A 14,292-nucleotide genomic window follows, 5' to 3' on the forward strand; every position below is an offset into this window, starting at 1 on the left:
TCAACCTTTAACATGGTATATAGCCATCCCTTAACCGGGTGATTTTTAATAGGATCGGTTCCTAACAGAACCTTATTGTAAAGTCTTTAACTGGACTAGGCTCCTAATAGTGCGAGCTTAAAAAGAGTTCAAAAACAAGCTTGTGGGTATTCATCCCCACCATGGTTTTTCCCATTTAGGTTTCCACGGTGTCATGAGTTGTGCATTTTTCATGTGATGATTGAGTAGCCTTTGTTTAGGTGATTATGCATGCAAAGATAATAGTTATGGTATTACTGATACAACACATGCATGAGTATATTGGTGAAGTAGTTATCAAGTGTTGAATGTTATTTGAAGTATTCAGTTTTACTAGTTTAGTTGTCTGAAGTATTATTGTGTTTATCCAGTATTGCCATGGTTAAGTTCAGTGATGAAGACAACTGGTTAACATTGTTTTAACTTGATAAGTTGTTGAGAAGTTTTTGTCTGTACTGATTCAACCCCCCTCTCAGTACTAGTTAGGGTATTTGTTGTTCATTATTATTCATCAATTGGTATCAGAGTTCCTCCAGGTCCTCAGTGATATAAGATTAACCGCTTGAGGTAAAAGATCTTGCTTTAATGATGAAGAGGGAAGGTCCTAAGTTCAATAGAGATAACTTCAAAATATGGAAGGACAGAATGAAGATTTATATCAAGATTTTGGGTGCTCAACACTGGAGCTATGTTGAGAATGCCTATGTAATACCCACTGACACTCTAACTGATGATCATAAAAGAGAGATTCAAGAAAATGGGCAAGTCATGGAAGCTCTTATTAGCAGCCTGTCCGATATTGAGTTCATTGATGTACAAGATAAGGACACTCCTAAGGATGTATGGGACACATTGGAAACCATTTATGGCGGTGATGAGCATGTCAAGAAGGCTAAGGAATCAAGCCTTAGAGGAAAATTTGAAGACATGAGGATGGTTGAAGGAGAGACCATTCAACAATATGGCATAAGGATCAAGACTGTGGTTGGAGATATCAAGAGCACTGGTGGAACAATTGATGATGCCACCATTGTCAGTAAATTTTTGAGATCATTGTTATTGGTCTATGCAATCAGATTTGCTGCTATTTAGGAGCTAAGGTCTATCGACAAAACCAAGGTATCCTTAGACTCTGTCATTGCAAAGTTGACAACATATGAGTTGAATAGCTACGATGGCAGTGTTCACAATACTAATTCAGCCTTTAGAGCATCTACTGCACTAACTTCAAAAGGAAAAGAAGTAAGTATCAGTTATGAATCTAGGCAATGTAGAGATATGGATGATGAAGAGATTCTAATGGAGTTTGAAGCTCTTTTTTCCAAGAGACTTCCAAAAGGCACCAGAAAGTATAGAGGTAAGCTTCCTTTAAAATGTTTTTCCTGTAATAAGATAGGACATATAACTGTTAACTATCCTAACAATGACAATAAGGATAAACCAGAGAGGTTCAAAAAGTATAAAGGAGGAAGTAGGAGAAATTGTCTTATTTTAGTTGATGAAGGTGTTATTGATGAAGAATTTGAGGATGAAGAGAATGAAGACATAGTGTTTGTAGCTGTAAAGGAAGAAGTGTCTGACAAGAAAGCCCTTGTCTCTTGCATTGACAACTCTAATGAGTGGATTATTGATAGTGGGTGTTCTCACCACATAACTGGTGACCGAAGAAATTTTATGTCTCTAGAAGAATATGATGGAGGTGTTGTCAAGTTTGGCAACAATGCACCATGCTTGGTGAAAGGTAAAGGATCCATCTCACTGAATGGAAAGAGCAGTGCGGATGATGTCTACTAGGTAGAAGGTCTTAAGCATAACCTTTTGAGTGTTTCTCAGCTAAATGACAAAGGACTTATTCTGGAGCTCAAAGGTGGAGTCTATAGTATAATTGGAAAGAGTGGTGAACTTATTGCCACCGGTAAGAAGACCAGAGGTAACTTGTTTCAGTTGAATGTTAAGATTAGTCAGTGTCTGATGGTGAAGTTTGATGATAGTTGGATATGTCATAGGAGACTTTGTCATATGAATTTTGATAGGCAAGTAAGATTAAGGCAGTAAGAGGATTGCCTTTGCTGAACAAACCAGAGAATTATTTGTGCACAGAATGCCAACTTGGGAAGATGTCTTCCTCAACATTCAAAGGTAAGTCTTTTTTAGCAGAGAACTTACTTGATCTTGTACACACCGACCTGTGTGGTCCAATGAAAACTAGAAGTATTCAGGGAGATAGGTATTTCATGATTATTACTGATGACTACTCAAGAATGATGTGGGTCACATTCTTGAAAGACAAGTCTGAGGCATTTGGAAAGTTCAAAGCCTTTAGAGCATTGGTAGAGAAGGAAAGTGGTCAAAGGATAAAATGCCTAAGAACTGATCAAGGAGGTGAATTCACTTCTGATGAATTCAACAAGTATTGTGAAGAGAATGGTATCAAGAGGTAGTTGTCTGCCCCAAGGACACCACAACAGAATGGCATAGCAGAAAGGAATAACAGGACTGTAGTTGAAGCGGCCATAACAATGCTGATCCAAGGAAAGGTTGCTCACACTTTTTGGAGAGAAGCGGTGAGCATTGCAGTCTATACTATGAATCGGGTACTCATCAAGAAAGGTAAAGTTGAAACCCCTTATGAAAATTGGACCAGGAAGACTCCCACTGTGAGTTATTTTAAAGTATTTGGCAGTAAGTGTTATATCAAGAGAGGTGAGCATCTGAGCAAGTTTGATGCTAAATGTGATGAAGGAATATTTCTGGGATATTCCACTAAGAGCAAATCTCTCAAGTGCTACAACAATAAGACTCATAAAATTGTTGAGAGTATCAATGTCAGGGTTGATGAATCCACTGAGGAGCCTGAGAAAACCTGCAGCGAGCAAGTGGAAGATGAACCGGGTGTAGCCTTCTAAGAACTAGTTAAGAAAAAACAAGCAAAGACCTTAGTGTTCATGTACCGACAGAAGCTGCAGTAGGTGAAGAAGAAGATGGTGAAGAATAAGAAGAGGAAAAGAAAGCAGAACCAACTAGAGTCATTCCTAGATATGTGAAACTAAATCATGATCTGAAGCAGATTATAGGAGATAAAGATGCAGGGATACTCACAAGAAGAAAGGTGAAAGAAAAATCTTGCATGATTTCTAAATTTGAGCCTAAAACCACTAGAGAGGCACTTATAGTGAAGACTGGATTAAGGCAATGAAAGAGGAACTGGACCAGATAGAAAAGAATGCAACATGATCTTTGGTACCCAGACCAGAACACAAGAATGCCATAGGTACCAAATGGGTCTTCAGGAATAAGATGAATGAAGAAGGCACAGTTGTAAGGAACAAGGCAAGACTTGTATGCAAGGGATATGCACAGGAAGAGGGAGAAGACTATGGAGAAACGTTTGCCCCACTGGCTAGACTGGAAGGTGTTCGAATGCTACTTGCATTTGCAGCATTTAAGGGATTCAAGGTATACCAGATGGATGTGAAGTTTGCGTTCTTGAATGGAATCTTAGAAGAGGAAGTGTATATTGAGCAACCAGATGGGTTTACCTTATCAAAAGATAGTAACATGGTGTGTCGATTACACAAGGCCCTGTATGGATTGAAACAAGCACCAAGGGCATGGTATGAATGGTTATACTCTCATCTTGTGAAGATATGATTTTAGAGAACAAGTGAGGACAACAACATCTACCTAAATCTGAAGGTGATCAGATTCTGATCTGTGAAGCGTTTGTAGATGACATAATCTCTGGAGGAGATGATGAAATGAGCCATGCATTTGTAGATGAAATGAAGAAAAAGTTTGAGATGTCTCTAATTGGAGAGATAAAGTTCTTCATTGGTCTACAGATCCAACAAATGAAAGAGGGTATCTTTATTACCCAGTCCAAGTATGTAAAAGAGGTATTGAATACCTTTGGCATGGAGGAGAGCAAACCGGTTGGTACACCGATGGTGACTAGATGCAAATTGACTAAGGAAGATGATTCAGAATTGGTGAATGAGAAGGAGTATCCGTCAATGATTGATAAGCTACACTGTGTGGTGCACAACAGATCAGATATTGCTCATGCAGTGGGCATTGCGGCCCATTTTTAGAAAATTCCAAGAGAATCCCACTTGGTAGTAGTCAAGAGGATTCTTAGATACTTGAAAGGGATAGTGGATTATGGATTGCGGTATCCATACAATGGTGATTTTAATCTCAAAGTATTTACTGATGCAGATTGGGCAGGTAATATGGACGACCGAAAGAGCACAACCGGTGGAGCGTTATTTCTTGATGGAAGAATAGTCTCATGGATGAGTAAGAAGCAGAGTTGTACTTCCCAGTCTACAGCTGAAGTGGAGTATGTGACAACATTTATGAACTGTACTCAAGCAATGTAGATGAAACATGTATTGGATGGTTTCAAAGTACCTATATCTGAACCGATGAGTATATTTTATGACAACAAAAGTGCAATAAATATTTCCAAGAATCTGGTCTGCATGCTAGAACTAAGCACATTGAGATCAAGTATCATTTCTTGAGAGAGAAGGTTCAAAACAAAGAGGCTATATTAGAACATGTTTCTAGTAAGGAGCAGCTAGCAGACATATTCACTAAGTCCTTACCGAAGACTACATTTACCTATTTGAGAGGTGAATTAGGGGTTCTGCCCCTTCATGAAGTAAACTAATATTTTATGCTCCACATCAGTTAGGTACTATAGTGACAAATCTTTCAGGATTGATGTGTTGAAAGATGCTACTCCACAGGGGGAGGAGCATAGTGGAGAATGGTAGCTTGTGGCTCCACTTTAGCATTGCTGTCAAAGGGGGAGAAGATATTTGATGATGTATGATATGGGAGAAGATATCTAATGATGAAGATGTATGTTATAGTTGCACTAGTCTATATTTTTTATATAGTTGCAATGCTACACTGAGTATTGCCATCAATGCCAAAGGGGGAGATTGTTGGCATATGATGAACTGATATGATGATAATGTATGTTGTAATTTATGTCAATAAGTATAGGTGAACCGATATGAAGATTGGAAGAAGTTGTTATTGATGTTTTAAGAAGTTGTTATTGGAAGAAGAAGCGTCGCCTGAAACTTGTTTTAAGATGCCCCAATAACTATGCACTTAAAACTGCCAATACTTATGCACAAATGCCCCAGTAGTCGTGCACTATGGGTACCAATAAAAGTGCACAAACAAACCAATTATGATCCAAAAAAGCTAAAAAATGAGTGGCTGTTGGTACATGTGTAATTTATTAATGAGATTTTGGTTATTTGTTTTATGGTTTTTTAAAAGTTAGTAATTGAGGGGTTGGGTGTGCAAGGAGTGAACAATTATTGGAACATGAATGGTAACTAGTGCTCTTCCCCTACATTACTTCACATTATCTTAGTTTTTTGGGGGGGATTTGGCAAAGAGTTTTTCATGGGTAGTGTTGACTCTAAATTTTTCTTTGGAAACAAACAGTCTTATGGTAAATTCAATGCTGGGGGATCGATTGCGCAGGTTACACTGTATGACCTCCAGGATTGAGAAACCAACTCTTCCTTGGTGTTTTGAGGAAAGGGAAAGAAAGAAACACCGTTAAAGACTAATGAGGTGATACGCCAGATCATTAAAAGATATGAGCATACAAATTCCATAAAACATATGACTTTCATAAGCCCATTCAACAATCTACAAGTCCGGATCAAGAACATAATCAAAAGATACAATCAAATTTCTTTGCGACATAAGGAAATTTCCATCATGCATTTACCAGATAACAAGTACGAAACATAGTTTAATTGGCAAAATCTTAGATAGATATATTTCCAAAGTTATTGGAACTTTAACAGAAACAACATAGAAAATACCATCAAAAGCATACTGAAAGAGGCATCATAAAGGCCGTAGGCACAATTTGAGTAACCTTCCTCGAGCAAAACCATAATAGTTTTAAAGGCTAAAAAATAAAACTTCTACTTAGCCAATTTAATTGTTGTTTTCCCAAAAGTTTAGAACCCTCTACAATAGGGAAAAAACCAACATAAATAGAGCCTCAGGCTCCTAAAAACAACCCCCGAAAATATGCCAAAATGGCATAACCTCCCTAAACAGAAAAACATGCCATGTCACTTCGGAGATCATACCCAGCAAAACGGCCCCTGGAATTCCACTCCTCACCTACAACGGTCCGCATACTACCACGAACTGAAAAAACTTTACTAACTACGGACGGGCTGCTAGAAATAGAAAAAAATGCAGGAAACCACTCACATACTGCGCCAAAAGGTGGGCCCTGAAAGAGAAACCAGTCAGCATGCCTTGCCATTTGTCACCATCGTGCTACTTCAGAAACTGAATGCCTAAAATGGACCAAGGGAGCAATGCTGGGCTGACAACTGTCCTACGCGCCCTGCGCAACTGGATAACAAAAAAGGCAAAACTAACCGAGCCCCCAACAAAACTTAGACCAAGAAAATTAATGTGAATATTTCTTGGCGACTAATAGGGGAAATTCCACCCACGAAATAAGAGAACCCAAAATTACTGGTTCCGCAGACTGGATTTCATGCCACAACGGGATGGAGTAGATCGAAGGCCTATTGCAAAGGCAACCATTCATCTTCAGAGAGCGTAGCTTGCGCCTCTAAATATTGAAAATATTGATCCAGGTAGATTACTTCATCAAAGGACAGAGGTACAGGCTCATCCTAGACCTACTTCAGGAGAGCAAAGAGTTGGGCCAGAGGGCGCAAAAGACACTCCACCTCATTCACCAAAATAGGAGTCCCTAGTCGCTGCATGAAAGCTCTATCTTGTTGCAAATACTCGACCTGTTGCACTACTTGTTCAATTCCTAACACAATATCATCCATAGGGAGAGGAGAAGGCAAGCCCAAAGAAACAAACTTCTCTAAACGTCATTTGATATCTGGAACTAAAAATTGCAAAGGCGCCAGGGTTGTTGAAGCCTACAATATTATCCTGTGCCAGTTTATGAAAACATTAGTCATTTTGATCAATTGTCAGCGGTCAGCAATCCCTTTCTCCCTTAGTCTCTCATCTTGGGTGGAATACAACAATTGAATATGACCTTGGGCTACTGGGAACTTAGGACCGATGACAAGCATAGAACCGCTAATAAGGGCGTTGACCTCAACATAGAGGGATTGCGCATCACTAAGAAATCTTAACACTGGCTGTAGGGATGATAGGACCGTTTTACCTTTTCCCAATGAGAAACATACAACTCTGTCAACATGATAGAAAAATCTAGAGGAATCTGCCACGGAGGTAGAAGGTTCACCAATCGAGATATTTCATTATCTTTTGCAATCATCTCCTGCTGGAGCTGATTGCATTTGCTTTGTTCAATGGCTACTTGGTTTTCCAAAGTAAGGATCTTTGCTTCCCCAGTCCTTATGGCTTGCTGCAGCTACAATACACAATCTTGCTCATTTTGTAAGAGAGTCTCCAACTCTGAAATGCACTCACTAGATTGTCCAAGACTAGTCTATCTCTCTTTCAGCTCTGCTTCGAAATTCATCTTTTCCTCCGACTATGATACCTGGGCTTCACTCAGTTGATAGGCATAATCTTCTTTGAGAAGGATTTCTTCATGCAACTATATCTGGACCTGGACGACATCCCTAAAGGTATCCTTTAACTATTGTATCTCTACATCCTTCTCTTGCAATTCCTTCAAAGCCACATTCCTTGTCACTTCTTGGCCTTTTAGCTGAGAGCTTACGTTGTTGAGAGCTGACTGTAATTTCCCTTTCTCTGAATTAGCCTGAGCTAGCAGACTTTGCAGACGATTGATCTTTGAGCTTCGGGCCTTATCTTCCTTCCTTTGCTGGGAAAGGGACTCACAAAGACTAACATTCTCTATTTGGAGCCTTTTCAAATGATGACTTTTCTTGATAAAGTCTATGGATACTACTTTTGAAGTCTCTTCCATCATTTTGACTTTGTCAGATGTCGTGGTGCTTTGTAGACTAACGCCAATGGCTTGTAGCGCGTAATCATCAGATCTCATCTGAGATTCTGATTTGTTAACCTTGGGAACTAGATTTGCAAAGTAGAGGTAATCCCTTTGCTCATTGAAATGCATTTGTAAACGAGGGCGGGCTGGGCGAGCACCTTCCTTTTCCTTCTATTTGCTGGACTTACTCAGACTAGTGATTCTATCATAAATGACTTGTTGGTGGAAATCATCTAGATGATCGATGGCTTGACCTGCAAAAGATGCACCAAGAGGGACTACAAAGGGGAAATGTGAAATGGATCCAGCGAAAGCAGGTTGGATGGGATGAGCCAGAGCCAACGGGGAAAATAACAGGATAAAAGGGGAACCCCCTAATGGGAAAGGGCTAGAGGATGCTGCACCCATAGCCTGGGGAGAGGAATCCTCAAAACCTAGCCTACGTGACACAGGGACTGCTTCTGATGCGGGCGATGGAAAGGTTGTGGATATGGAGGCCATGTTTGAGAAAGGGGCAGAAACCTGCATGAACACATCTTGGGGATTGACCGGCGTACCCGTTGGGGCTAGGGTGAGAGCAGTAGGGACTGAGGTTTGCATTGTGGTCATGGGGACAGTTGAAAGAAAATCTGGAGCCTAAGATGAAGGGAAAAGAAGACGTACCTGAACTACGGAAGGATGCGGCTGCTGAAGATTTGAAGATGTTGCCGACAACTTAGAGGGTGGATTTCCTTCTGACGCACCAAGGTATGTTTTCTTCTTTGGAGGGCTCTCAAAGGAATGCTTCTCGGACCACTTCTTACTAGCTTGCAAACGAGGCCTGCGAGCTGTACTATCTAAAGGAAGAAAAGTTTCTGGTTCTGGCTCCTATCCTTCGATATTTATAACCTCAACCTCCTGCTGGGTGGCTACCTCAGGAGACGAGTCTCCGCGTGAGGAACTGTCACCTATATCATCATCAGATTTATTTACCTTACCCCATTCTTGCTCAAAACGCTCATCCAGGGATGCATTCCCGAGTCTGGCTCTAAGCTGATTCACCTCTTGACGATAAACCCAAAAATCTCCCCTTTTATTTTTGGACTAGGATAAAATATTCATGTTTTCCAACAACGCCCAAGGAATAGGCTTTGCGAGGTTGAACCTTTGCATGAGAGAATATAACTTTAACCATGGAGGCCATTCTAAAATAGGAAAATCATCAGGGCCCACATATAGGTTTGAGTCATCAACCCGGGGGTTCGTGCGCTCAGCCCATAAGTTCCGAAGTTCATGCCTGACAATATTTTTCCTTTTGCTTAAGCAACCATCAGGATCATAACTCCAAGAGCCATCAATTACTACAAAACCCAGCTGCACCATTTTTTACGTTAGGGTTTCCTTAGCCACCTTTCTCCTTACTAGAGTAATTAGGCCAATGGCTTTGTTATTTTTGGTGATAGAGATATCATGTTTTCCAGTGCCAATAGCTTGCTTGATTCTCGCCAACTACCTTGCCATTTCAAGAGCCAGGGTTCGGTTAGTTACGTAAGTGGGGAGCCGGAAAGGTTCCTCGAAAAACCCATGCACATGGATGAAAGAAAAATCAGGGCCCATGAACTAGTTGCAATGAGGTCATTCATTTTGCATCCAGTTCATCTGAATCTAAGAGAATCGGGCTAATGGTTCCTTGGGAATCACTCCAAAGTCCTTAAGTACGGGAGCCATGAACAAATCTGAAAACTGATAGGAATCATAAGAGGCTAGCAGCAGAGGTGTCCAGCAAGACACGAACATTACATTTCCCGACTCATCATAAGTGGCCAAGCCCATGAATTGTGCGAAGAAAGCTTCATTTTGGTGCAAAAGCACGTGTACCAATACTAAAGAGAATCTGAAGTATCGCAACTATTGGAACTCAGATAACTGCTTAACGATGGCTTTAGCGATAGTAACAGAGAAGCCAAAGTGAAAAGGCTCTCTTTGCTTCCTACATTTGAAAAGAAAACCCATCATGGAAGCTGTGATATCCCTGTCATTGTCATGACCACATAGCCATGCTAGGGTAGATGAGATATCCTAGAGGTTGTCCTGCTTTAGGTCACTGTAGGACAAAGGGAACTTTGGAAGTCCAGCCGACAGGCTTTGATTTAGGGCACTTTGACATAAAGTCAAAGCGTCTCTCCTGGTGCTCTACAACTCTTCCATGGATTTCTTTGAGAAAACCTCAGTTATTTCAAAGATCGGGAAGCACAACATCTCCCTAATGGCTTCTAGAGATATGACCAATTTCAGGTGGGACTCGCTAACAGAACATGAAGTGGGATAAAAAATCTTCGCACAAGCCGCAATGAGCTCATAGCAGTACGAGACTGCGTGAACCAAAGATTGAGGAGCACCACTTTTCCAGAAAGGCACTGCTACTGAATGATGATCATTTCTATGATGCAGCATCCTTGAGCAAGCAGCCTCTTTAAGGCTCTTGGGATGCCTATGGATCTCGGGCTCACAGATATTTTCCAAAGAATCCAAGATGACAGATGCATTCTGGGTTATTGTTTTAGCCTTGGCCTTCGTCTTTGGATACTCCTTCTTTGGGGGGATAGAATGCACATAATAAGATAGTTCTTCGAAAACATTAACCTAGAAACCCCTGGGAACGACACTTGCAGATGCAACCTCATAATCCATTATAGGCAGATAACTTTCCTTCTTTTTTCTAGAAAACTAAAGATGGGAGATAGAACATCGCTCTTCCTTCTTTTCCCCTGTTCCTAAAAAATAAAAATAAAAATAGCTCGATAGGAGGGAGGACTTTGAGCTTTTAATGCATAACATGCCTTGATTTTCATGAAAGCCAAGTGTTTAAAGGCAAGGACCTGCTTACACACGTGCCAACTCAAATTGCTACTGCGATAAACCCCCGCGGATGAAGGGCGCCATCATTCCTGCTTCCGTAGAAAACCCTTTGGCTAATTTGACGTTACTCGGGTGACGTTTCTCAGGAAAATCTTTTGTTTGATCGAGGGGGTCAGCTAGAAGTAATAATCGCATGAGCTGAAATAGGCTGGCGGAACCTAATATTTAAAGCACGATGTACCTGAATGTATGCATGGCTCTTTGCTTCCATCCATCTCACTCCTCGAGGTAACTGACAAGACCCTGGTATAAAATCCCATTCGCATGACATGAATTAATGTGGACATGACAAAAAAATTGAAATTGGGGAGGTATGAGCTCTGATCGTTAGTTAGCTATTTGCCAAAATTTTTCTATAAATATGTCTTTCCAGAAATTCTTTTACCATATTGCGAGTTTGAACAATAGAGCTTCTGAAGAAATGGACACTCCTGTTTGACTTGTCAGCAAGAGGGCACAGGTTGCTTTCTTGGGAAACATCTCAGACCGGAGACTGCAAGGGATGACGTGCAGGAAGAACCCTTTAATAATAGTCCCAATTAAATGGGTACTTGGAGAGGATTTTGTTGGCAACCCAGACTGATAACAGGTAAATACGGACATCTGCTTGCGCTTCATAGCCTATCTGCTAGATTATGGTCAGTCTGGGATGCTTGCGATGCAGCTGACTCAGGCGCTTTTTCCCAAAGATTACTTGGGTGGACTGGATGATGTTGTTGCATACCATGTACCCTTCTTAGGGCTTCCCATGGCATTTGACTTGGAGTGGTTTATCATGCTCAATGAGGAGGTGGCGTGGCATCCACTCATCAGTGGGTTGAAGACCATGACACTGTCTTCCCATCGATACAGCGCCAAGCTTGTTGCAGAATTTCTTCTGCGTGTCCATATGATAGTCCTAGTTCTGGAAGGCACAGACTGGTACACTGGGTTCAAAGATTATATCTTCCTGAGAATTTTCATACCAGACCAACAGCCAAACCTGGTGGTCATTTTCATGCCCGGGGAGCTTGAGAGCTCTTTTGACTCAGAATGGCTGGGGGAAGAAGAAAACTCCGACACCGACGAGGGAGAGACTGAAGAGAGCTATTGAAAGGAGTGATGAAAACTTGACTTGTATCTGAACCAAAGGATGTAAACAAAGGAGAGGCCAAGGGCCCACATATTTTGTAATGAAAATATAAGAAACTCTCAATATAATCGATTTTACTTTTCTCTTCTATCTGACCTCTCTCTTTTTTCTTCTTCCTTTTCTGCTTGCTTGACTAGAAATAAAATAAAATAAATAGGCACTATATACATCATGAACATAATATACATTATTTACTTAAAAAGGGGAGGGAACCCTTAATGGAAAGGTTTGAGAAGGAAACTGTTAACCGGGATAGAGAGGGGGTCTCCATTCATATCTTCTAACTCAAAAACATTGAAACCTTTGCAACCTATGATGCGAAAGGTCCCTCCCATAGGCAGTCGAACTTGTTGTGCTGACCAGGTTTCACCGTCCTCTCGTTATATTTTAATACAAGGTCTTCAAGGGCGAAAATCAAATTAGAACTCTTTTTACTGTCAAACCACCTTTTTAGGACTTCCTGTCTATTTTGGAGAGTTGTGAAAGCTACCTCCCTTGCTTCCTCTAGTTCCATAATTTCTGCCAACCTTACGACCATGGGGACGTTTTCGGCAACTTCCATTGATTTTAGCAATTGTAACGTCAGAATCTCAAGTGACAAGGGAAAAAGTGCATCTTTCCCGTATACCAGCTTGTACGGGGAGTTTTTTAGAATCTGTTTGGGCATTATGCGGTCTGCCCATAGTGCATTTCTTAGGTGGTGGTGCCACTCCTTGTATTCAAAACCTATCCTTTTGATAACTTGGATCAGGTTCTTATTCGTAGATTCGACAAGTCCATTCCCTTGAGGGTAGTAGCTAGAAGAGGTCTTGAGATAAATACCTCTGCTGAGGGTGAATTGTGTGATTCGTGAGCCTGTGAATGCGTGCACATTATCTGATATAACGGTTTTTGGCGGATAGTACCAACAAGTTAGATCTTCTAGGAAATCCAACACTTTGCTTTTAGATGAATTCCGCAAAGGGACTACTTCAGACCATCTAGTGAAATAATCAGTAGCAGTCAGGATCCATTTTTGTCCAGTTGAACTTGGGGGGTTGATCATTCTGATAAAAACAAGGCCCCATTGAGCAAAAGGCTCTTCCACGGACACGGGCCTGAGTGGCATTGTAACTTTCTTACCTCTTCCTGTGTAATATTGGCACTCTTTGCATCCCCTTACCAAATTGTGTGTATCTTTGAACATGGACGGCCAAAAATATCCAGCTTGGGTAATTTTGATAGTGGTTGTGGGTGCGGAGAAGTGGCCTCCTGAGGAACCATAGTGAAACTCATGTAGGATTTTATTGGCTTGGCTCCAGTCCACATAGCGGAGCAGAACTCCATCAAAATTCCTTTTGAAAAGAGTCCCATCTATTAAGCGGAAACTGCTATTTTGGAGTCAGTAGAACCTCCTCTTAGCCGGGGCATGATTTTTTGGGAAAAATCGTAGTCTTCATGAAATGCTTCCTTTTGTCAATCCAACTATCACTGGGGACATCGGATACAAACATAACTGTTTCCTCTACAGTCGCTTCATCACCATGGGGTTCACAGTCCTGCACTATATATTCACATAGGCCTCTTCCGCGGACAAGCTTTGTTGGCTTGATATCGACATCATATTCTAGAATCTTAATGATCCAAATTGCCCTCTTTTCAGTGATGTCGCCCTCCATTATGTATTCCCTTACTGTGGGATGAGTCATGTAAACCGTGGTCTTATTACAGGCAATGAAATGCCTGAATTTCTTTAGTCCTTTGATGATGGCTAAGGCTTGATTTTCAACAAAGTTGTAGCGGACCTCATAATCCTTAAGGGTCTTTGAATGGAAAGCTATGGGACGCTCTCCTCCTCTTTGTGTATCCTTTTGAGTTAAAACCATGGTGATGCTATGCTGACCGGAATAGACATACATTATGAAATCCTTAGACATGTTTGGGTTAGATGATATGGGAGTGGAGCAGATGGCATTTTTTATTTCATCAAAAGATTTTTTGGCTTCAGCAGTCCATTTGAAATGTATATCTTTTTTTAGCATGAGAGTGATGGGTCTTATTATTCCAGCAAAGTCGGAGATAAAATGACTAACAAAATTGACCTTTCCTAGGAAGGATTGGACTCCCTTTTTGTTGACTGGAAGGGGGAGGTTTTGAATATCTTTGACCTGGTCTGGATCAATGGAGACACCTTCCTTTGAAACTATATGCCCAAGTAATTTTCCTTGAGGAACCCCAAAGATACATTTCTTTGGGTTCAAGGAGATCCCAAATTCAAGACATTTTTGCA

The 14,292-nt window shown here is 41.0% G+C and overlaps 1 protein-coding gene across 1 annotated transcript; it reads right to left on the bottom strand.

Moving 5' to 3' along the window:
* Nucleotides 1-12,333: 12,333 nt before the first annotated feature.
* Nucleotides 12,334-13,131, bottom strand: LOC131857560 (uncharacterized). The gene has a single exon (XM_059210235.1). The coding sequence runs from the start codon at nucleotides 13,129-13,131 to the stop codon at nucleotides 12,334-12,336; it is 798 nt and encodes a 265-aa protein (XP_059066218.1).
* Between the last annotated feature and the right edge of the window lie 1,161 nt (nucleotides 13,132-14,292).

Source organism: Cryptomeria japonica, chromosome 8 (genome assembly GCF_030272615.1).
Source record: "Cryptomeria japonica chromosome 8, Sugi_1.0, whole genome shotgun sequence".
NCBI lineage: Eukaryota > Viridiplantae > Streptophyta > Pinopsida > Cupressales > Cupressaceae > Cryptomeria > Cryptomeria japonica.

Excerpts from the sequence above, each read along its gene's own strand:
- LOC131857560 (XM_059210235.1), bottom strand. The coding sequence starts at position 13,131 with ATGCCACTCAGGCCCGTGTCCGTGGAAGAGCCTTTTGCTCAATGGGGC.